The sequence below is a fragment of the Rhinolophus sinicus genome, linkage group LG05 (genome assembly GCF_036562045.2).
Source record: "Rhinolophus sinicus isolate RSC01 linkage group LG05, ASM3656204v1, whole genome shotgun sequence".
Taxonomy (NCBI): Eukaryota; Metazoa; Chordata; class Mammalia; order Chiroptera; family Rhinolophidae; genus Rhinolophus; species Rhinolophus sinicus.
The window spans coordinates 170,574,873-170,600,476 of record NC_133755.1 but is presented as its reverse complement, the minus strand read 5'-3'; the positions used below and the strand labels follow the sequence as shown (position 1 = coordinate 170,600,476).

General features: G+C 41.3%; 1 protein-coding gene across 1 annotated transcript in view; it reads right to left on the bottom strand.

The window, feature by feature from the left end:
* Positions 1-25,604, bottom strand: part of MTHFD1L (methylenetetrahydrofolate dehydrogenase (NADP+ dependent) 1 like) — a 187,825-nt gene that overhangs the window by 56,059 nt on the left and 106,162 nt on the right. Inside the window, exons 21-24 of the mRNA XM_074333706.1 lie at positions 22,132-22,271; positions 16,950-16,991; positions 16,070-16,170; positions 15,375-15,552 (exon numbers count right to left, since the gene is read on the bottom strand). Coding sequence (XP_074189807.1) covers positions 15,375-15,552; positions 16,070-16,170; positions 16,950-16,991; positions 22,132-22,271 — 461 coding nt within the window. The remainder of the gene's footprint in view (positions 1-15,374; positions 15,553-16,069; positions 16,171-16,949; positions 16,992-22,131; positions 22,272-25,604) is intronic.

The window sequence follows — 25,604 nt, the reverse complement described above, 5'->3', positions numbered from 1 at the left end:
TTTAATGGTCTGGCAAGTCAGCACAAGAGTCTCCTAAGTAAATACTTAGTGCTGATTTTCAACTCTGGTGATATGATAAAGAACGCAGCAGTACTAAAGAACAAGTATATTTTTTTGTGAGTGGGAATGGGTTGAGATTTTAATATAAATGCTGATGTGATCAAATACTCCATTGGAAAATCAGAGGTTGAATCTAGTGTCACTTCAGAAAATTACGAGAAATCATGGAGAATGGGAGAAACCCAAGAAGACTAGATGTTGGCAAATAAATGTGTGGGGAGAAGATAAAAAGTCTTCCATGAATGGAAAACATGGAAGCAGACTGCTGGCAAAATACTAAGAGTGATCTTAAGAAACAAGAATGGCTCATTAGGAAAGGAATATACCACAGATAAAGTGATTCTTGATGTAAGCAAAGCATTTGACTAAATCGGTTCTTATTTTGCTGTGGGTAGAAAACACAGGCATAACGCAGTGAGCTGGATGAACAGCTGCTGGAGCCAGTGCTGATGGAATAAACATCCCCTAAGGAGAAGTCTCTCGTGGTCCGATCAAGGACTTTGCTTGGCAATGGCAAATGGGACGTTTGTATGAACTATGGATGATACACACAGGAAGAAGAATTATCCAACAGGAGAACATAAAAGCTAACTCCACCCTCCCAATCTGATAGACCCCTAAACTGCTTTAAAATGTGGTTTTTATTAATGTAAACTTTATTACTGTACAGTTGTCCTGTGGTGTGGAACTTAAATATTGGACTTTTCAACAAATAAAAAAGAAATGAAGGTACAAGTCATTATAATCTTTCATTGAAGGACATAAAAGAGGGTCTGAATCATTGGAGAGAAATACTTTGTTCATGGACGAGGAGGCTCAATACCGTACAGATGTCAGTATTTGCAAGCAATCTGTTAGTTCAGCTCAACCCCAATGAAAACCCCAAGAGCACTTTTGGTTACTTGGCCAACCAATTCTCAAATCCATCATGAAGAATAATGGCATATAGGTAAGATAACTTCAAAAATAAATAAAACCAAAAGAACAAAAAGGACTTGCCTTATTAGATATCAATCATACTGCAATACGATGCTAAGTAATTCCATGTGGTACTGGCACAGGACTAGACGAATTAATCAATGGAAGATAAGAAGAAACCAAGAAAGACACCTCAGCAGGTGTGGGACAGTACATAGAAGAAACGGCACAGAATAGGGGAATGGCTGACTGGCCAACTGACTTTTGGCTGGAAAGAAAAAAATTAGATTCCTACCACACACTAGGCCCCCAAATAAATCCAATATGGAACAAAGGCATAAACTTCAAAATGAGAACTCTAAATATAGGAAGAAAACATTGGGAACTGTATGATCCTAAGGTAAGGAAAAATTTCTTAAACAAAGTAACAACTGATTATACCCTAAAGGAAATGATTTATAGATTTGACATCAAAATTTAAAGCTTCTTGTATATATACAAATAAGGTTAAAGGAGTGGGATCAGTCTGGGAGAAGATATATGCAAGTATTTATAAAGTCAAAAGAAAAAAATCAAGAGAAAGACAAATATTTAATACTAGGCAAAAGGAGTGACTAATAACCATATGAAAAAATGCCCAATCTCATTAGTAATTAACAAATGCAAGTTAAAATAATGAAAAACCAATTCACAACCATTAAATTAGTACCACTGAAATGTGTGAGACTAACAAGTGCAGGTGAGGATGTGGGGAAGAACAATCCTTCTAAGAGCTCTCTTCTTGGTTGAGACGCTCACGGTCTAGCCTCCATGAAAGCTTCCCAACTGGTCTCTTTACTTCTAATACACCCTCCACTCTCCCGCAAGTCTAACCTTCCTAAAATGTACCTTGGTAAGAAGAATCCAAAAATCTTCAGCTTCCCACAGCCTACCAAAGAACAAAATCTGTTTGTGACATTTCAGCATCTACACGTGCTCAGAAGCATCCCTAGATCAGTTTCCATATCTTTAAATTTCCCCCAATTGCTTTGTTTCTGGGTCCTGCACATAAAGCCTCTGTCTGTCATCTTCAAAGATCAACTTCTGCTAAAACTCCCTGAGCTCTGTAAGATCTCTCTCAAAGGCCAGCTGCTCCAGGAAGCCTTTACTGGTCCCCTCACCACATGGAGGCCTTCTCTTCTTGGACGTCCTGATGTCCTTGCAATGCTCTCACCTGGGTATTACACAGGACCAGAGGTTCAACAGGACCTGGCACTGAGTGGCTGCTGGCAATGCTCATGCTACCTTAGGGTGTGCTGATGGACCTCAAAGGGTAACCGTCCCGGGATCAAAGTCTGACACTGACTCTACCAGATGGCAAGGGGCCTTTTGTAAACCACATCATAGCAGAAGTCAGAGAAGACTCTCCACCTCTAGAAGAGACAGCTCTGGAAAGAAATGATGAGCTTCTAGAAAGGCAGAATGTGAAACAAGGACCGAAATCAGAAGCAGTTTTTAGCTCAACGTTTAAGGAAAGACTATAACCAGAGTTTCCTCACTAACTAGTGACCTGGGAACTCTGGGAACATTCAGCGTCAGCCAGGTATGGCAGGTATGGCACGAAGAACTGCTGTAGCAAGAACTGCTGGATGAGTGCAAAGCTGAGGCTGGGCTAGAGAAAGAAGCTTGAAGGGTAACTTCTAATGTAAAAGATTCAACGTTCATACTAGCTGAAGAATAAAGGATGGCCTTGATTTGAGGTCAAGGACCACTTCTTGTTCACTTAGAGGTGGGATATAATACAGCCTCTGGAGTATATGGCCATGTGGTGCAAAAGTGACAGAAGACAGTAAGAAGTTCACGTAATGATGTGCCGAAGACAGCACTGAGAGGGGATTCTTTACATAAACCTTAGATCTCACTCATCAGCATAATAAGCTGACGGGCACTGAAGTCCTGCTATTGACACTGCACATAAGCTAATATAATATCCGCTGCTGGTCCATAAATGCCTTGCAAGGAGCAGCTCTTTTTAAGAAACAAAAGTTAATAGGAAGCTGGAAGATATTTCTAGCACCCACACAGCAAGTACAATGACCATGCTTTGTCAGGGGAATCAGTTCTCAGAATGTCGTGCTCCCCAGGCAGTGTGATAATGGGTCCTGGGAAACAGGCAGTGTCCCCACTGCCACAGGCTCGGCCTGTACCTCACCCCCACCCCTGCTCGGCCATTCCAGCCCTCTGTGGGTGTGTCTGTTAATGGCGCAAGGGGTGCTAAGAAAGAACACAGCCCTGTCTTATATCTAGTTAAATCATGTAACCTCTCTAACTCTGTTTCCTTGTCCCTGAGATGGGGATGGGAATACTCTACTGTACATCGTTTTACTGCAAGCACAGAAGCAACATAGAGAAAGTGTGTTGTAAATGTCACTCTATACAAAGCTTAAGTAATATTATTATGGAATAAGTACAATACTGTGTTTCCCCAAAAACAAGACCTAGGCGGACAATCAGTCCTAATGTGTCTTTTGGAGCAAAAATTAATGTAAGACCCAGTCTTATTTTACTATAAGACCTGGTATAATATAATATAATATAATATAATATAATATAATATAATATAATATAATATAATATAATACCGGGTCTTACATTAATTTTTGCTCCAAAAGACGCATGAGAGCTGATGGTCCGGCTAGGTCTTGTTTTAGGGGAAACACAGTAGACTGCACTATTTACTGAACTCTATGATTTGAAAATAAAGTCAATGCATATAACTTTCCTATTAAGGTAAAAATTAAAGAAAAATTCACATGGGAACAAAGTAATAGCAAATAAAAAATGTGAAGGAATTAGTGTGAATGGGTATTTAATTGATTTCTTATTAGGTTTTAAACACGGAAATACTTTACTTCAAGAAATATGTATTTAATTTTTAATTGTGGTAAAACACGTATAACATAAAATTTACCATCTTAACCATTTTTAAGCATACAGCTCTGTATTGTTAAATACATTCATGCTGTCGTAAAACCAATCTCCAGAACTCTTTTCGTCTTGGAAAACTGAAACTCTGTACCCATTAAAACCCTAGCAAACACCCTTTTACTTCTGTTTCTATTAATTTGATTATTCCAGGTACCCCCATATAAATGGAATCATACAATATTTGTCCTTTTGCATCTGGCTTATTTCACTTAGCATAATGTCCTCAAGGTTCATCCATGTTGTAGCATGTGTCTGAATTTCCTTCCTTTTTACGGCTAAATAACTTTTCATCATATGTATTCACCACATTTTTAAAATCCCTTCATCTGTCAATGGACCCTTGGATGGTTTCCATCTTTGGGCTATTGTGAATAATGCTGCCGTGAACATGGCTGGACAAATATCTCTTACAGACCTGGCTTTCAATTCTTTTGGGCATAAGGAAATATAAATATTCTGTTAACAACTAACCTGTCTTCCTTTCTAATGTTTATCTGAAAGTGTTTTGGGAATTTCTAGCAGGTGCCAGGCTGACTTTGGGAACTGTGTACTTGTCACTTTATTTCCTGTAGGAAAATCGCAACCTCCCACACACGACCGACGACCCAAACAGAAGGCAGTGCAGGAAAGCAGGAAGGGGCCAGGGGCATGAGGCCCAGTCGGAAAGCCTTGTTTCTTCTTACCCTCAGCGTCCGGGCCACGTGTTTCCCGGCAGGCACCGTGACCGACCCGACCCCCCTGGCACTCTGCACTTCTGATGCCCCAACCCCAGCCTCACAGACGCTGGAGAAGACGAGGATGCTCCCCATGATTGCCTTCCAACGTGAGGACTGGAGAATGTACCCTCAACATCCTGGGCACGTGTTCGGCAGCCCTGTGCTGAATAAATCCAATGCTTCAGCTCAATGCAGCTAGAAATCCTAAGACCAAAGTTCTCTCGGGACTCCTACTACACTTTTTCTTTTTCACTCACATGTATAAGTAAATAAATAAAAGAAAATCTTAGTTGACAAATCTTTTGGGTTTAATATAAAAACTAAAAACTGCTCTGATCAGGTGGTTCTCATTGCATATGGTCTATTTATATGGTGTCTGTAGGCAAGGAACTTCCTGCTGTTTCTATATTTGATTCTGGGGAGAAGTATAACCTTGAAGACAAAAAACAAACAAATAAACAAAACAAAACTCAAGCTCAGTCTAATGATCTTGATCTGAACTTGATATTCTCTTTGGTAAATGAAAGTTTTTATAAAACAAATAAACTGGTAAAATAAATTATGAGTGTTTATGCATTAATCCTCCCTGGCTTTCCCCTGGCTCCATAAATATTTACCAATTTATTTATTCACCATATCTTTCATCCTTGTATCCCTGATGTCTAGGACAGTGGCTTGCACACAATAGGCATTATATAAATGTCTGCAGAGTGGATAAATAACCACTATGAGAAGTACTTGCAAAATGTGCAAAGACCTTCAGGGACTTTGTATACAAAGGACTTGTGCTGGAGTGGGGCCAATGGTACAGTAAACTAGTATGACAATAGAATGTGTGATAAAGGCTCTGCATAAACATCCTATTAAAGGTGGGTGATCACAGATTGAAGGGGAGGGCATGGAAATCAGCAAAAGTTGGCAGGAACGTGAAACAGGACTTTGAATCGCGCTTGAAGGACATGAAAGATTTTAATAAGCAGTGACAGAATAGATTATTCCACAAAGAGAAAGGCACAAGTCAAGGTGTGAACGGTGGCAAACAAAGCTTACTCTGGAAATAGAGACTATTCCATTTGTACTGTCTACAACGGCTTAACATATTAATATGCTACTTCATGAAGCCTGGCATCTACACTGGTCTCTGATCATTGCTGAACGAAAACTGTTAAATCTTCATCTTTAGCAGGAACATAACTTTGAACACATCCTACATTAATTCCCTCCCAAACCTCTTAAATGTCTATGTCCAGGGGAGACTTTCTGTGATGATGGAAATGTTTCCAGTGCAATAGCCACTAACTAGCCTCCTGTGGGTATTTTAAGCAGCTGAAATGTGACTGGTGCAACTGAGTTCTTAATTTCAGTCAATTTAGATTTAAATAGCTACCTGTGACCAGTGGCAGAGCACAGCTCCTGAAAGGAACTATGACCAATTGTTATATTGCTGTGCAGTCTCTTGCGTAGAGCAGGGCACACCATAAACACCATCAAGTAGGGAAGTTGGACGATGTGGTGGCTTTCATGCTTCATTATATTCATTTGGGGGAGTGACAATCCAGGCTCATAGAAGCTGAGTTACTCAAAGTTACATAGCATATCCTTCTTGAAAAGGTCTGGGCAAGTCTGCTGGAATTGTTAAATTAAAAGATCTTTAGTGGAGTAAAACTGACCTACAAATTCCAGAAAAGCAGTTACTTAAATTTTTAAGTGATCTTTTTGGTGAGAAGAAAATGGACAAAAATAAAGTGAAACAGAACATTAAGTGAAATAGAATAAAAATTAAAAACGAAGCTGCTGGAATTGAAGAAGACAGTATGATGACACTTCCTCATTTTAAGGAAGTATTGTAATAGATCAGGGACCACAGTCAGCAGCCCTGAAAGTCTCCTAGAAAACCCATGAAAACACCACTCAATACTCGACTATCAACAGTCCACGCTCTCCTAATAAGCACACGACTGTTAAGTGTTGGAACACACTGCTGTTTCTTCAGTGTCAACACTGAATAAAAACTACATTGTTCTTTTGTTTTTACCAAGGCCACAGCGTGGAATTCATACAAGTTAAATGTTCTTAGGCTGTGATGTTGGCAAACTGTATGCCAATGCCCATGTGATATTTAAAAAGCATCAATGACTAAACTTGTAAGTTGCACAGAAATCTCCTGACACACAGCAATTATTTCAGTTTGTTTTTGTCTTTTAAATGAAGCCTGCATATTCAATGATGTACAAGGGCAGTCTGGTAAATAGCCTTTCCTGTACTTTGAATAAAAAAGTATAACGTGAAGCCACGACTGTTAAGTTCTACTGAGCATACACAAGGTACCAGGGTTCATTCTAACATACCCCAGCGTCATGGGAGCCGTTCCGTGTTGCTACTGAGAACAGACCCAGTAACTGCCACACGAAGCACGTCCTTGGCTGGAAACCAGCACATCTGAGCTACCAAAGGCGCACGTGCTCACTGCCATGAGCCATGAGCTGGCCACCAAGTGTCTCTCCCTGCTGGCTCGTTAGCCCTGAGTAACAGGTTCACCCAGGAGACTCCCAGAGGAATCTCATTCTCCTGAGGCAACCGGGGTGTGTGGTGAGATAGCAGGCGCCTGGGAAAGGAAAGCGAGCTCACTGCAGAAGGTCTGCATCTGCCCATAGGAAATGGTGACAATAAGGAACTCACAGGGGTGATCTTTCGTACTCAAACAGAACATTACAGCAACGCCAAAGGAAAGGAACGATAGGAATAGGGGAAGAGCTGCCAGTGACCTTGGGCACCCCACTTGACCTATAAACACATACGTGTTTTTATGACCTATCTGTTGTTCCCCTTTCCACAAACCTTACTTAATAAACTCAACGTGTTATACGAGTAATATGATTGGTCACAAAGTGCCGTCTGGGCTTTACTTTCGTGTGTAAGGAGCCCTTGATTTTCACAGGTGGCTCTTTTTCTTGATTGTACAGGAGTCGTATTTCTCTCATTGATCTACTGCAGATGTGCTTCCAAAGGAAAGAAAAAACCTTTTGGTCTGAAAGTCTCACTCAAAAGCCGAGTAAATTATTTTCACGAAAGGAGAAAGACATGGTTTTCTGATAAAAAAATCATTCCTAAGACAAATACCCAACCTTTCAGATACTGGAGTGACGAGAAGCCGTGCTGTTTTGAGTGTTTTCCCCCCCGAATCCCAAGACTGTCGTTTTCTCTTCTGAAGTGGTCTCTTATATGTGGTACCTTTAATGATAACATCTGCGCCGATATATAAATAACCTTCCTTAGTGCTTACTGTCTCTGCACAATGGTATGATGCTACCTGAATCTAAGTGAGAAAGGCTGGGGGATGGAGAGAGGGGTGGTAGAAGGTGACTGGCTAACATATGGTGGGACACTGACAATTCATTTTACATCCCCCAGTCTTTCTTGATGGGTCTACAATTTTAGAAGAAATAATGCATTTCTAGAAACTCCCATCATAGTGACATTCCATTTTTCATGTCTAGGAGAAAGCACTTAAATGACATAGGAATCCCGTGGCACGCACAAGTGAGACAGATATAGGCCACTGCTTCTTTCTCATCAGGTGCTATTTCTAGCATCACGGAAACAAAGCTGGGGCACGCTTTGCCAGAATCACAGAAGTCTGAGCAGGCTGCGCTGAGAAAGCTGGGCTGGTTCTAACAATAGTGTGAGATCTCATGAGACGTATCAAACACAGGTGAATGAGGCAGATGGCAGGCTAAGGAGTAAGTGATATACTGCAGGCCCAAGAAGAGGTGACAGAGAACCGGGAAGCCAATGCTGGAGAAGGATGCAGTTTTGACAGACATCTGAGGAGTGTTTGCAGAAGGGTGTGGAGGTGAGGTGGGAAGCTGAATCATGGAAAGGAGGCCGGGGAGAGGGGGCTGGTGAGGGGCTCACACAGTTCAGGTTGGATGACCGGAACTCAGTCCTAAGTAGGAAAGCAGAGTGTAAGCGAGTACAGGGAAGAGAAACGGGTTTCTGAATGAGAGACTTAACTGACTGGAAAATGTTAAGGGGCAGCTTTCTAAACATCCTATCGCACAGAAAAGGGAAAGGTGGGAGCGGCGGAAACCGGCAGACCAAGGGCAAGTCTGAGGACCGGGAGCAAAGAGCCAGAGGAGGTCAAGGGCCCCAAGGAGACCCCAGGACAGGGCAAGGGCAGCAAAATGCAAGGGCACCCTTCCTCCTTGGAGTATTTCTCTGCAATTACTGGGAAACATAAAAGGCATACAGAGATATACATAAATACCATTTTAAGTTTTTAAATTTTATTAATTGAAACTATATATATAGTGTGAATGTACTTAATGCCACAGAACTGTACATTTAAAACTTGTTAAAATGGGCAATTTCATGTTATGTGTTTTTTTAATCACAATCACAATTTAAAAACACTATACATACATACATACACACTTACATGCATATAAGTATTTATATGAACGCATTTTTATTTACTTATTTAAAATTTAAGGCTCTGGTTGCAAATACCCAGAGTCCAATGAAAGGATTAACTGTCAAAACCCCACCGACAACTGGCATATGTTGAAGTTTGAATTGTTAAGAAATATAAAATAATTTCCTAATAATCAATCAACCACCCCCCACACAAAACAAAACAAAACAAAACACTCCAACCCTTCCAAACCGCTGCCTTAAGAAGACCAGCAGGAAAGAAAAGATTCCTAAACATTCAGGCAGTGAAAGTACAATAGTTCAGAAATCCGGCCCTGGGCTGAGCCCTCCAGGTCTGTTTTGATCTCCCTTCATCCAGACCCCGCTGTGATCAAGAGAATGGCTTCACACAAAGAACAGGAAAGACCGTTTAATAAAAACAAACACTCTCCTCTCTTGCTGTCAAGGTTACACCTCAAAATGTTTGCATGGTCAGAGGACGGATACGGAAATGATTTTCAACCTTAACTCCTGATTTAACAAACACTATTCAGACTCCGATTTGCAAGCTGACTTTCAGTGTCATACAACCTTCGCAAAAGCAACCAACTTTTTATTGTATCACCAGTGGAGCTAAATTCTACCGGACAAAGAATGCTACATGTCTTGCTTTAATTTGGTGGTGCCCTTCTTTCTGGGTGCACTTAGAAGCCTTCGCTTCTAATTCCTAGTTTTAACCCTCTTGGACAGGAAACCAGTTCTGGAGTCTGACAAAGTCACCCGAGTTACAAGGTAATTCTTGTAGGTCAATTCACGAAGCGCTCTCTCTTCCTGAAGTGAACACGACAGGAGGAAGAGCTAACACTGATTGGCAGCTTCCTACGTTTCAGCATTTCACTCTGAGACATTTCATCTGGTCCTCATGGCAACTAGATGAAGTTGGTGTTAATATCAGACACCATTTGATAGGTGAGACTCAGAGAGATGAGTTAACTTGCCCAAATTTATATCTGTAGTAGGAGGCCTTGTCAATATTTGCACTCAATTGTGCATAACCCCCAAACTTTATCCTTTTAACTATAACGTGTTACATCTTCCATCGAGTGTCCATTTGTTAGGGGGTAAGTCCCTCACTTTCTCTGAACTTTTGTTTCCGCACCTATAACACACACCCAGTGGGACTGGGTGAGATACGCTTGAAATCATGTATGGAAGAGCGATGTTAGCTAGTAAAATGCATATAAAGATTAGTTTTTTTTCTGCTATACTACTTTCCAGTGTGCTTGCAGATGTGGAGCTATTATATATTAGTTAACTGTAAAGATATATTTGTCAAAAGTAATAGAAAAGGAAAAGTAACAGAGTAGATGGTTTTTTGGGAGGACTATTAACAGCTTCTTAAAGGGGACTATGACCAGCTGAGTTTTTTTTTTTTTTTTTTAAAGATTTTATTGGGGAAGGGGAACAGGACTTTATTGGGGAACAGTGTGCACTTCCAGGACTTTTTTTTTTCCCCCAAGTCAAGTTGTCCTTTCAATCCTAGTTGTGGAGAGTGCCGTTCAGCTTCAAGTTGTTGTCCTTTCAGTCTTAGTTGTGGAGGGCACAGCTCAGCTCCAAGTCCAGATGCCGTTGCTATTTGCAGGAGGCGCAGCCCACCATCCCTTGCGGGACTCGAGGAATTGAACTGGCAACCTTGTGGTTGAGAGCCCACTGGCCCATGTGGGAATCGAACTGGCAGCCTTTGGAGTTAGGAGCGCGGAGCTCTAACCACCTGAGCCACCAGGCCGGCCCCATCTGAGTTTTGAGAGGAGACGATGCACTGTAATTTCAAATTTATCTATCTATGTATCTGTGTATCTATGTATCTATCTATCAATCATCTGTTTATTTTTTAAGAAGGGTGCAGTTCACAATGACCCATGCGGGGATCGAACCGGCAACCTTGGTGTTATTAGCACCACGCTCTAACCAATTGAGCTAACCCACCACCCCTTGAATTTAAATATATTAATTCTCACATGATAAACTTCCTCTGAGCAATTAGGGCACTGTACCTTATTCCATATTTTTTGAATTGTCATTCTGAATCAATCAACAGCTGCTTCTAGTACCCTAATCAAAAACTGCCTGTTCTTGAATTAGAAGCTACTCTCATAAAAAAATGTGCACAATTGTTCTCTAGAGAACAGGGCTGCTTAACTCAATTTCCTATAAAGTTTAGCATAGACCCCAGTCAGCAATACAACTTGTTTCTTGCTTCAATTATAGGCTGGTCATCGTCATAAAGCCTCCAACCCTGCTGGTATCTGGCCTCCGTGTCTCTGCGGTCAGGTGTTTGTATGTCTCTCTAGCTGTTCCTCTTTCCATTGATTGGGATTTTGAGACGATATCTCCCTCCTCCCCCCCCCCCAAAGCAATCATGCCTTGTGCGCCTACACTATTTCAATTCCTCCAAATAATGGATCTCAGGTGTCTTTCTTCTGTAACACAAGACTGGGCGGGGGTGAAGCAGGAAATAAGATGCCATCAACCCTGTACTGAATACATTTCTGGTGGAACAGAGTCTGGTGGGGCAGGTCACCAAAGCACACAGAAGCCCAGTTTGCACTCAGGAGTAACGGCAGCAGGTGATTCATCCCAAAGCATTTTATCCCTTCTTTCATCCTGTAGAGCAATCCCACACCTGTTAGGCTGCCGACCACCAAAGGGTTAATCTCGGAGGAAAAAAGAAAGGGAGCAGAAAGGGTTTCAAGAAAATCATTACTTAATCCATAGAGGTTCACCAGCATTGAATATGCAAGAAATCGGGAAAAAGTCTGAGCTCTGTTACTGACTGCACCAACAAATTCAGATTTTGATGTGGTTACGAGACAAGATTGTAAACGGGCTCATGTTATCTAAAATCATCTTGCCAGTGCGAGGAACACAGAGATGAGGGAGCCAGTACCCAGCAAGCCAGGGCAGCCAGCGTGTTTCACAAACTGCCATGCAGCAAGAAGCTGATTATCTCATAAACAATTATGCAGCTCAAATCTAATTTGTGTAGTTAAAAAAAAGGGAGCAGAGTATGTGGGCACAGGAAGCAAGAATCCTGGCTTTGAGGCCACCTATCAAATATAGGACTTGAGACCACATTATTATAAATGTTCTCCCTTCCCACAGGAGAGCTGACATTTTAACATCATTATCTCCATGAAAAATGGGACTATAGGGGAAAAAAATAAGGTATCAGTGGAAACGAAAAGGGTTCATCTTAGGGTTAGTACATGTCTGAGACAGCATAACTCAGAGAAACATTTCTTCTACTCACTGACCTTTTCTCCTGGAATGGTTTCCTTGAAAAGAGACACACTTTATGAAATCGGTCATTTAAAAAACTTGCCTTTGGGGCGGCTGGATGGCTCAGTTGGTTAGAGTGAGAGCTTTTAACAGGGTTGCTGGTTCGATTCCCACATGGGCCAGTGAGCTGCGCCCTCCACAACTAGATTGAAGACAGCGAGCTACAGCTGAGCTGTCGGAGGGGCAGCCAGATGGCTGTTGGTTAGAGCGCAAGTTCTCAACAACAAGGTTGCCAGTTCAATTCCCACATGGGATGGTGGGCTGTGCCCCCTGCAACTAAAGACTGAAAACGGCAACTGGACTTCGAGCTGAGCTGCGCCCTCCACAGCCAGATTGAAGGACATCGACTTGGAGCTGATGGGCCCTGGAACAACACACTGTTCCCCAATAAAATAAAATAAAATAAAAAGAAAGAACATTAAAAGAAACACAAAAACTAACCAAACAAAAACCCTGTCTTTGCCACTCAGAGTGGGGTGCTTCATGCTCTGATGGCAACAGTCTGAGGTGCTGTGAGCTGGCCGGGGACAGGGTTTCCTGACAGTGGTTTGTGTAAAAGGGCTGAGGGCTGTGCCAGGTGCTGCAGATACCCTGGCAAGGCTCACCTGGGCAGCAAGGGGAGGGAGAAACACAAGATCACTTTGGCCAGCAGCCACCAACATGCCTGGCGTGCCCACTGCAGGGCTGCGTCGATCTTACGCTTCACATCTCCGGGGTCAAAGAACACACAGCTCCTAATCAGAATATTTTTCTTCGTGTAGAACCCAAGTCTCCCACCCTCCCTACTGATCTCTACCACCTCTGTAATCTAGAATATTCTACTCTCTTGTTCAGAACATGGCTTTACAACCCGACAAAACCTGTTCTGGGCTAAGCATCCCAATTCATTCCTGAAGTCCTTCCTTCCACAAGTAGTTACTGGGGGCCTACAATCTCCCTCATTTGGCATGGATTCTGCACCCGTCACCATCAAGCTTCCACTTCTGGTGGGCCACTCAGTTACCACCCCTTTAAGTAGCATCTCCCGCCAGCCCACCGCCACTTTTGAACACAGTACTGAACTATGAAGAACAGAGAAGGACGATGGTTCCCATCTTTCCAGATACTCTCCCAGCTCCGCCGCTTTCCAGCTATGGGACACCGGGCAGGTTCTTTGCTCTCTTTTTGTGCTTTAGTTTCCTTATCTGTAAAATGGGGGGCTATCAACAGTTCGTCCTCAGGAGGGATGGTAGGACTACAGAAATTGTCATGTGCAAATTACCCATTATGCCTGGCACGCAAAAAGCCCTTCTCCAGTGGGAGCCTTCACAGCAAGGCCAACATCACGCTCTTGCTGATAATAACTTTAAACTTACAGATAATGCCACTACGCTCTCTTCACTCATGATTTTGGTCTCTGCCATCTGAACAGCAAAGAGGAGTCATGCTCCTGTCTGACATCTGAGAGACAGACCAACAGAACTGGTGAGGGGTGGAGGAATGGGGAAGAAGAAATCAGCTTGCACCTGAGCACTCTGGCAACTGTGGGCTACCTTTGAGGACAAATCCAACAGCTAGAGCTGGAGCCACACAATTGAGAGTGCAGATGTGGACATAGGTGCCAGAATAAACGGAGGACAAAAGCGAGGTCCTGGGAAGTTCAGATTTTCTTCGTGAAGGCTCATGACCTAGATATGCTTAAAAATATACTAGATGACCTAGCAACTCCCTTTCTGGGCATATACCCAAAAGAATTAAAAGCAGAGTCTTGAAGACATGTTCACAGCAGCATAACTGACAACAGACAAGAGTTAAGAAGCACCGACGTGGCCAGCCAGATGAATGAATAAACAATGGGGTATGTGCATGCTATGGAATATTATTCAGCCCTAAAAAGAAAGGAAATCTTGACATACACAATAACATGGATAAATCTTGACAGTATGTCTCCCTGAAATTCAGATGTTGAAGTTTAATCCGCAAAGTGGGGACTTTGGAGATGATTTGGTCATGAGGGTGGAGCCCTCGTGAATGGAATTAGTGCTCTTATAAAACAGACCTCAGAGATCCCTCACCCTTCCCATCATGTGAGGATGCAGAGAGAAGACCCTCACCAGACAATGAATCCGCCAGGGCCTTGATCTTGGACTTACCAGCCTCCCCAACTGTGAGAAATCAATGTCTGTTGTTTATGAGCCACAGTCTACGGCCTTCTGCTATAGGAGCCGAAAGAGCTGAGAGCGTGAAGAAGCCAGTTACAAAATGACAAATACTGCGTGGTTTTACTTATAGGAGATACTTAGAATGGTTAAGCTCATAGAGACGGAAAGTAGAATGGCGGCTGCCAGGGGCAGCGGGCAGAGGGGAGTGGGCAGTTATTGGTCATTGGGCACAGAGTTTCGGTTTTGCGAGATGAAAAGAGCTATAGAGATGGATGGTGGTTGGTAACAATGTGAATGTACTTGATAGTACCGAACTGTACAACTAAAAATGGTAAAGGTGATACATCTTATGTGTATTTTACCATAATTAATAATTATTAAAACACTTAAAAAATATACTAGACATAGCTCAAGAAAACCGCAATGAGGGAAAAGAGCTACAGCAGAAACGGAAAAAGAAAACATATCCCGTGGTTTCACAAGCCTTATGACGTTGCTCAAAAGGCTTGTTTCTGTGCAGACCGTCCAAGTGTCAGCTGTGGAACACGAGTGTCCAAAGCCCCTCGTCACTGATGCCCGCTACGTGGAAGTAGAGGATATAGCCTTCGAGAGCCTAGGCTTTGGGGCAAGGAGCTTGGCTCGGCCCTTGGTAATGGGGTCTCGTCAGATGGCTTAACCTCTTTCACCTTCAGTTTCCTTATCTGCCTGTGGGTTGTGAGGACTCAGTGGGACAAGTCCTGTACAGCTCTCAGCGCTGGCCGGGCACACAGTTAAGGTATGAGAAACGTCAGCCACCATTAGCACTGTTGTGGGATCTTACCTGAACATCATACAGGAACTGGAAACGACTTCTTTTACTTGCAGCTTCTCTCACAGCCCAAGCCAGGTCCACTGACCCTTTGCCACCCATCGACCAGTGATAGCAGGGGACCGCATCAAAGGCACCAGCCCGCTTCGCGAGCTCGCACACTAAGTCAATCTCAGCGCGGGTGTCGGTCCTAGTGATGAAAATGTTTGTGGTTTTTGCATCTGTATTCATTTAGGGATGTTTTTAAAGAAAGACTAACCGTTTATATAGAACTTTGCTCCCTTACACTGAATATATTTTAAACATCAAAAGTGGTTACATCGTGTTTAAATAAATCAAACTTAAAGAAAAGCATGGGAAAAAACTCCTCCAACATGACTCAAATATTTCAAGTTTTATTGAGAAAATTCCATAACATAGCCCTTTGATCATCCATAGTCTTTCAGACAGAAATGCTGGGTGGAATTTAAAAAAAAAAAGCCAAAGAAATGGTAAGTCGCTATATAGATTTCATTTCCCTAGCAACATGTGAGAACACTGTGTGGAGATGAAATCAATCCAAACCGAACCAAACCAACAGAAAGAGCAGAGTACTTCTGTATACTTTTAGATGAAGCAGAGAAAGACCAAACATCCTCAAGACACAAATCTGGTTTACAGGGTGGCCCAGCGCTACGACCACATTTAAAGGAGAAGGCTTGACTTACTTGAAGACATTCAGAGCTACGACGACGGGAACCCCAAAGAGCTGAGCGATCTGAATTTGCTTCTGGAGGTTACAGCAGCCGTCTGCCACCAGCTGGATGTTCTGTAAGAAAACCAGACCCCCTGTATCACTTCCCACCACACCTGCCAAACTAAACTGGGAGGGCCACTGTGGCAGGTTTTGCTTCCATCTTTGCTCACGTTATGGTCCTAGAAGCTATTTAAGAAGACCACAAATAGTTTCTTCCCCCAAGAAAGATGGCTGCTGAAGGAGATGGATCATTTTCAAAATAATGTCTAAAATTATTCTGAGTCCAATGGCATATTTGGGTCTTGAGCCAGGCACCCATTTCTGTGGCTGAACAGTGGCCAGGACATAAGCGACATGCCCACGCCCTGCAGGCTGGTGGACAAGAAGGCACAAGGCCACTGTACCGGGAGCCGCGCTCAACTACTCCCTGCTCGACCCCTAGTGCCACCTGTAGGAGCTAAGAGGTACTGTTGCCAGTAAATCAAAGTATTTACAGAAAGGAGTCAAGTAACTTATTAAGCCATAAAGCCAGTTGTATATGCTCCAAAAGTCAGTTTTTTCCACATCTAAAGAATACATAGGTATGAGGTTTATATTTGTGTCTGTGCTGGAGACCGTGAGTTGGAGTAGGGAAAAGTAGATACAGACCATGTCCAGCATTTGTTAAGATTGAAGTGTTAACTGAAGGGATTGTAACCCTGCCCCCAACCATTTCCTCTAGGATTATCAGAAAAGCACTTTTCTAAGAGGCCACTGGTGGAGGACTCCTTCACTGACTTTTAACTGTAAGCCAATGGTTAACTGGATGTGAATGATTCTTCACGTAAGCCTTTTAAAGCAGTCACTCTTACCTCCTCTGTGTATTCTCTCTTAAGAGGGACACCTGCAGTTACCTGAGATAAGAGACAAAATTAAGAATGATCTCATTAAAATGCTTACTCTAATTGATCAAGATCTGAAAGAAAAACAAATCATAAGTCACTTTTTGGGACGGTACATTTAAAAGCTCATTTTGTACTTCAATGCCATTTCTCCTCCCTCCATCTCTCTTTCTCTTTCTTTTTTGGCCTAGTTTCTCACAACCTATGAGGTTGGCAGGGCAGTTTAAAAATGAAGAAACTAAAGTTCAGAGAAGGCAGGTGTCTTGCCCAAGGTTACAGAGCAAGTGAGAAGCATACGGGGGACTTGAATGTAATAGGGTTCGGAAACCCCAACTTAGTGCCTTTTCACAATCCCACATTCTTTTTGTCTGCTACCAGTTTTGGTGAGAAACACCAGAAAACAGTCTGATTCACTGAGGACATGATGACTTAGTTTTCTCTCAGTGGAAAAGAGCCTTGAGAATATTAGAAATCCTTTCAAAAGAGGTATCTGTGACAGATAGTTTTTGATAGTGTATAAAAAACATAATAAAGTATTTTCAGATGGATTTTTCCAGCAGTAGTACAGACTGAAACACGGAGTGAACTTTTCAACTAGAACAACTAAAATACTATATTAAAAAAAGAACGTGAAGTATTGCTGAGCTTGCATACATGCAAAACTAAGAAGCAAAGAGGACCAACTAAACCAAAAGTTGGTTCTTAAAAAGACTAACATTGACAACATTCTGGTAAGATTTTTCTAAAAAAGGATTAAAACAATATTATAACCACACATGCTATAGGCAGAATTCATAGAATACTATGACCAACTTTACAGCCATACATTTAAAAACATAAATTCATAGGGGTGTAACTTTCAGTAGGCTCATATAAGAAGAAATAGAAAACCTAAACAGTTCTATAATATATTAATTAAAAAATGAAATTTGTAGTTTAAAATCTACCCCATACCATTAAATAACAGGCCCAGACAGTGTTACAGGTCAATTCTTCTCATCTTTCAATAAACATATTATTCTAATGTTACGAAATCCCTTCTAAAGTATGTAAAAAAGAAGGAATCCTTTGTAATTTATTTTATGTGGCTAACATTTCACTCTTAAATACAGATGCAAAGATCTTACTTAAAACATTAGGAAACCAATAAGTAAAATTCAGTCATTCATAAAAAAAATAATACGTCCCCAAATTAGATTTATTAAAGGGATGTAAGGTTCATTTCATATTTGAAAGTTCAGTAATAACCTGCAGCATTACTAGATTAAAGAGAAAAGCAATATCCTCTCAATAGATGAAGAAACTTACTCATCACCTATTTAGTACAAAAACTTGGCAAACTAGGTTTAGAAGGCAATTTCCTTAACCTGATAAAAAAACATACTAAAAATCTACAGAAAACATCATACTCAGTAATGAACCGTTAAAAGCATTTTCTTTCAAATCAGGATGCCCTCTATCACCATTCCTGTTTACTAATACAGTGCATCCAAGAAGACCTGGTAGGTGACAAGAAAAAAAATATGAAGATTGGAAAGAAACAGAACTGTTCTTATTTTCAGATATGATAGCCCACATAGAACTCTCCCAAGTATCTATAGCTAAATTAGTATAATTAATAAGAGAATTTTTAAGCCACGGGGATATACAGCATGGTAAGTATGATTCATAATACTGCACTGCAAACTTGAAAGTTGACCTTAAAAGCCCTCATTATAAGAAAAGAAAAAAAAGTTTTGTAACTACGTACGGTAACAAATCTTAACTAGACTTATTGTGATCATATCAAATCTTGATGTTGTGCACCTGAAATTAATGTGTCAATTATACCTCAATTAAAAAAAAGAATTTAGAGCGGTCACTGTATATATAAAAGCAATATATAAGAATCCTGTTAAAATCATTGAAAAATATAAAGTACACAAGAGCAAATCTCTAAAAGGATGTGGAAGTCTTTTATGGAATAAACGAAATCTTTATTAAAATACAGTTACAAAGACCTACATCAATGAAGAGATATCCCACGTTCTTAGATAGAAAGCTGTCAACTCATCAAATTGATCTATCGATTTAATGCCATTTCAACAAAAATCCTAAGAAATTCCTTAAGGAACTTTATGAGCTAATTCTAAAATACACATGGAAGTGAAAAGGGCCATGGATAGGCCAGGCAAGCATGAAACAGAGAACAATGTGGGAGAGCTTGCCCTACAGGCTATCGGTATAGCACAGACACAATTATATGTAAATACATGAGAACAGAAGGGAGGTCCCAGAAAAAGACTACACAGGAATGAAGAATTGATTTATGACAATGTAGGCTTGAAGATCAGAAAGAAGGAGGGACTATGTAAAGAAACAGTGTTAGGCCAACTGGTTATTAATACAGGAACAATGAAATTTGATCTAGTCATTGCAATACAACAACCAAAAAGCAGTAATAATGGGAGTGATGGTTAATTCTGTGTGTCAACTTGGGGCAGGGAGTGCCCAGATATTTGGTGGAACATTATTTTGGGTGTTTCTGTAAGGGTGTTCATTGAGAATAACATTTACATTGGTGGCCTCTGAGTAAGGCAGATTGCCCCCCATAATGTGGGTGGGCCGCATGGAATCAGTTGAAATGTCTGACTAGAACACAGAGACTGTGCAGGAGAACATTCTCCAGCAGACGGCCTCCAGACTGGGTCTGGAACTGGAATCCCGATTGGCTCTCCTGAGTTTCCAGCCTGCTGGCCCTCTCTGTAGATTTTGGACTTGTCGCCTCCATAACTGCATGAGCCAATTCCTTGTACTAAATACTTTTATGTAAATACACATCCTGTTAGTTCTGGAGATTCCTTGTTAATAAAATGGGTTTAAAGAACTAACTGAAAAATGAATACATGGATCCAAAAGTATAACAGATTATTAGTTCTTACATCTCACCAGGAGTGGTCTAGCACTTTGGAAGACAGGATTTGAATTTGAAACGATTGGGGCTAAAATGGGCAAGTTCAAGGGTCACAGGATTTTCCACTGTACAAATTATGGGAAGAAAAAAAAACCCACCAAGCTGAATAAACAAAAGTGCAGCCATGGTTATTTGTGCAATGATATTAAAAGGAAGTAGAAATTGTAATGGATCAAAACATTACCACAGAGTTGATTCCAGTAAGGAGAAATGACACTGAGATGGATAATGTAGAATACAGGATTAAGAAGATGAAAGCTCATTTACTATTCAATTATGGAAAACATTTCCTGGATACAGACTACGCCAGGCACCAGGGATACACAAATTAGTCAGACGTCCTTAATCTCAAGGGATTCACAGTTGAGGAGGGAGACTACACATAGACAATCATAAAACAATGTGACGCAGGAGGCACTACTGGAGGCCAGGAGAGGGAGCCAAGCTTCTCCCCGCTTTCTGACCCCCCCTTCTATCATGCACCACCTTTATCTGTGCCCGTGGAGCCTGAGCCCTGTTACAAGCATCACTGGCATGGAACCACAACTTTAAGTGGAAGATTAAGGCGAGCAGAAAATGCAAGCGCTGGAAAACAGAGCACATACATTAAGATGAACTGAAAGAGGATTATAAATCATGTAGGGAATTTGTACAGGATGCAGATCACAGTGTGGAAAAGCATTGGACTAGACGCCAAGAGACCTTGATTTTACATCTGATTAGTCCTGCAAGTAAATGTGGGATACTGAGCAAGCCACCGAATCCTTCTCCACCGCAGTAATCGTCTCTCTATGCAGGCTGAACCAGGCTAGACGACCTCTAAACCCTTTCCAGTATTAAAACGCTTTGATTTTATAATTTTCAGGGTGCAAAATAGGGAGGGAGAATTTCAAATGCGTCTTACATGGGCAGAAACAGTGTTTTGAAAATGGGAAGTTGGTATATAGAGTCAAAGTGTAAAGTCAAGGAGTGATTGCAGCAACAGGTGGTGTTTTGAGCAAATCCAGAATTCTTTGGGATTTACTGCCTATAATACATGTTAAGTCAACCTTCCATTTGAAATAATGATGAAGCTTGAGGCTAAAATGAAGTGCGCAAGTGTCTGAATTTAGGACTCAGAAAAGGTTTAGCCTTTATTAGTAAGCAGCGCTGCACAGTGAACAGAGTAGGAGCTTTGGATTTAGTCCTGGGCTGCAGATCTGGCTCTCTGCTGGCCTGGCGACATTACCCATATTCCCTAAACCCACCGTACCTCAACTTCCTCATCTGTAAAATGGTCTGAAATAATGCCTGCCCGTCCTAGGACAAAGAATCGCTAAGATGATTAAACAGTGCACATTATGGTGTTTCAGGACGGCAAACCTTGGATTTGTTTTGCTCTTGTAACAATCATCGATTATGTGACTTCTATGAACACAGTATACCAATTAAGAAATCAGATTTGGCACTTTGTCTAACGTATCAATAGTGTAAATGTTAAAGCCACTCCAAATTATATTATTTCAAAAACATTGAATTGGTATAATATTTCATATTCTCCCTTTGAAGATACCTAAAAATGAACAAATAAAATACTACACCTTTACCGTGGAAATGAAAAAAATTTCCTTTCAGATATGTGTAAATTCTGTATATAATAATACAGGTTCATATCAAATGTCTTTAAAAATGTTATAATAGAATTTATGTTTTCCAAGCAAAGCTCTCTGAGAAATAATCCAGTCCTGTAACAGTTATAAAGTGAAATCATAATAAACAGAAACAAAAGGAACATAGTTCTAGATGAAATCTGATGAGATGTAGCATCAGTGAACCAAAAAACCGTCTGTACAAACACTGAACAACCTCACCCACAAGAGGAACCATTCTGATCTGTATGTGCTCCGTTCGGCAACCAGACCTCTATCCTCCCATTACCGTGGGGCTAGAAAATGTTGACATCAGCCTCAGCTAGGAATCTTAGGACTAAACAGTGTTTACATTATGCTCCTTTCCAAAACACTGCATAGAAGTAACTTTGTGGGTGTTAATATTTCCTTGAACTTACCTAAACTCTAAGTGCCCTGTGATGGTAACTTGTAAAAAAGGAGACATTCTAGAAAACTAGAGTTATGAAGCAGGTTTCAATGTTTCAAACGCTCAATTCTGCTTTATCTTAATTTTCAAATTGGTTTCACTAGGAAGGAAGAAGGGACTTACGCTTGGCCCGCCCCCGTGCATCTTCAGAGCTCGCACTGTTGCCACCAGCACGACCACGTTGGGCACCAAACCGGAAGCTCGGCACTTGATGTTGAAGAATTTCTCCATGCCAATATCAGCACCAAAGCCAGCTTCAGTCACTGTGAAGAATCAAGTTGGAAACCTGCTATTATCTTCTGAAAACAACAGTAAGGCGTGGCAATCACGGGTATGGTTCAAATTCAAAGAAGAGCTTACACTCCCCACCTAGTCCAGGTTACTACACCGCACTGCACCTTGTTCATACACAAAGGTAACCTAACTCCCAGTTTTAGAAAATGTTCTATGTCTTGACATTCCCTAAAAAGATGGCTCTCTGCTTCCTATCACCATGACTTAAGGAACCTTTGCCAAGGCCTAGATTTTCCTTTCAGTACAGTAACTCAGAGCAAAACTTTTCTGAACACAGCTGGGATTTTCAACTTTTTAATCAGGTTCCAAATTGTATCAAAGAACACTGCCAGCATAACTACGACGGAAGATCCTTTCTCACTGTAGATCACACATAGAATCGTTTCTTTTAGTGCCACTGGTCATTTCTATTGATTGACAAAATTCAAGTTAGTTGAGTGGCTTAAGGAGGTTCGTTATTATATAAGACAGCATCTTCATTCCGTAACCACAGGGACACTGTAGGGGTTCATAACGAGTCTCCCCAGAATGTGCTACCCTGGCATGAGAATTACTTGGAGCTGAAGACAACTGGGGCCTACAAGGCTTAGGAAGAGCTTTTAACCTCCCTCGTAACTGCCTAAAAAAACTTAGATAAAGGGCCTGATTCAGGAAGAGCAACATCACTTGAGATACCTACAAGGAATGTGGGCGAGGGAAGCCACAGGGCTCAGAGACCAACGTCGTCTCTGTTCCACTGTCTCTGCAAGGCCCAGCAAACATTTGTTTTCCCATCTCTATGTGAACAGCTTTCCTCCCCTCTGAAGTCCCAGATCCCACCCCTTCTCCTTAGGTCAGAAGCCCCAACTGCCTGACTGGCCTGTGAGTCCCATATTGTTAAGGAGCCCTGGTACCTACGAAACTAAACTTGATTTTCTCCTATTAACCTGTCCCATGTCGATTTAATAGCCAGAAGAATTTAGAAGGGTAGAGGAGAAATTTTTCCTCCCTGACAACACTCATTCTCTCCTCGCCCCCAAATTGTAAGAACTGTTCCTGTGGCAAGAATGGAGGTAGTAGAGAGAAATGTCTAACAGTGCCTTCTAAGATAACACTAGTGACACTGGGTCAGCAGCAGAGTCTTCGACATACAAAGCAGATGTCTAGGACCAGCACCACCAGCACCACCTGGGGGCTGATTAGAGATGCAGACTCTCAGGCCCTACTCTGGATTGACTCAAGCAGAATCAGCATTCTAATAAGATCTCTAAGTGAGACGAATGCCCATTAAAATGTGAGACGCACATAGCTCTCGGCAAGGAATACTATCAATGTAGTAAAAAGTAAATATTTACGAAATACACACTATATACTGACAGTACAAACAAGGTCATAATTTACGGCACAGATAGGAATTAGTAGTAAAAAATTTTACTAAGACAAAAAACAAAACATTTAAAATATGAAAGAATGAAGATCTCTGTCCCCAGCATTCACTGAATACACACATTTTAACAAGAATTAAGGAAAAAATGATAAAAATGTCACACATAATTTCAAACTCTAAATATGCCAACCAGTTGATCTAATTCTTTATGGTTTCCTATAAGTAGTTCATATGCCCATATGATTTTTATATGATAGAATTTTGTAGTTCTGCTCCATTACTTTAAAATCATTGCAGATTTTCTTGCTGTATTACAAACTTTCAAAATTTATGACTATAAGTGGAAGCTTATAATTTTGATACGTTGATGTACCAAGATTTACAAATTGTTCCCCCTTGGTATTGGATGTTTGGGTTGTTTCCAACAGAAATAACGCTGCAAAATATCTGTGTGTATGAGCTTTAACCTCTTTCAAATTATATTCTTGGAATAAATTCCCGAGGGTAAGAGTATGGGGCCAGAGTATGTAAAAAAATTTTATGACTGTTGATATGCTTTTGACAAATTGAAAAATATTCCTTTAAAAATATCCGATTTGGAGTGAGTACAGCTACAAGTCATTTTGTCCTTTGTTTCATTTTCTTTGAATAAGCGATGTAGCAGAACAATTTAAAGCAGAACACATTCCATTTTGTACAGGACTTGGGACAATTCTAGTGATTTTACTAGCAGGGGTCAAAACCAGAGAAGATCGTTGACATAACGACCCCTATGTCAGGGGTGCCCCTGGTAAAGCCAATGTTAACTTCAGCATGGTGGTGGCATGGTGAACCCCAGAAGAGAACTATTCAGTTGACTTTGTCAAAGGTCATTCCGGAGTGGGCTTCCATTAGGGAAAAAGACAGCAAGGTCACCAGTACCAGATTACCAAGTCACCAATAGGTGATCCTTCTGCTGGTCAGTATCAAAGACAGACCACAGAGAGAAACAGACAGACAGGATCCAGAATTCCTACTAGCTGTGCGACCTTGGCGAGTTATTTAACCTATTTGAGTCTCAAAGTCCTCAAATAGGAGGGTTAAGTGGGTAACACATGTAAAGTACAGTGGCACCTCGGTTTTTGAACATAATCCACGAGTTCTGAAACATTCGAAAACAGCCGACAGCTAGGCCTCAGGATCTTGCACTCAGCGGAAGCCGTGTGACATGTTCGACTTCTGAGTCGTGTTCAAAAATCGAAGCGTTTACTTCCGGGTCTATGGCGTTCATAAACCAAAATGTTCGTCAATGGAGATGTTTGAAAACCGAGGTACCACTGTACTAAGTTACTGCTTTTCTGGTGCCTCGTGGGAGCTCACAAAAATGATTAGCATCATTATTACCAAAGGAACAGATCTCCCACTTGCTAGAAATCATATTCAATTCTTAAGCACTGGTCGAATTCCTGCTATGTCCAGGCATCTTCCTCAGTGGTAAAAGTCCAGTCCTCAAGCAGCACGCCAGGAACATGGCGAGAGAAACCATCTGCTATTAGACGCAAGAGAACTGGAGAATCATTCTTGTGTCACCAGGACCCTACGCAGTACCCGGCACACATAAATGAATGAATGAACAAAGGTATAAAGAAACAATTAGAGTGGGACTGGGAGCTAATGTGAAGGCTGTCACTCAATGGAGCTAGGCAGAGGGACACACAAAACAGAATCAGATTAAAAATGTTCGGATCCCTCCCTATCATATACTTTTTTCCTTACACTATGAGAACAGTTTTAATAAAAGGCATAAATGTCATATCTGATAAAGATATGACCATCTCCAATGTCTACACAGGCTAAGTTTAAATTCATGTTTTAAGAGACAAATTGGGGGAGAAAAGGAGTAACAAAGAGAACTTCAGTTAGGGCAAGAAACAGGATGCAGTAATAAAGGTTCAGG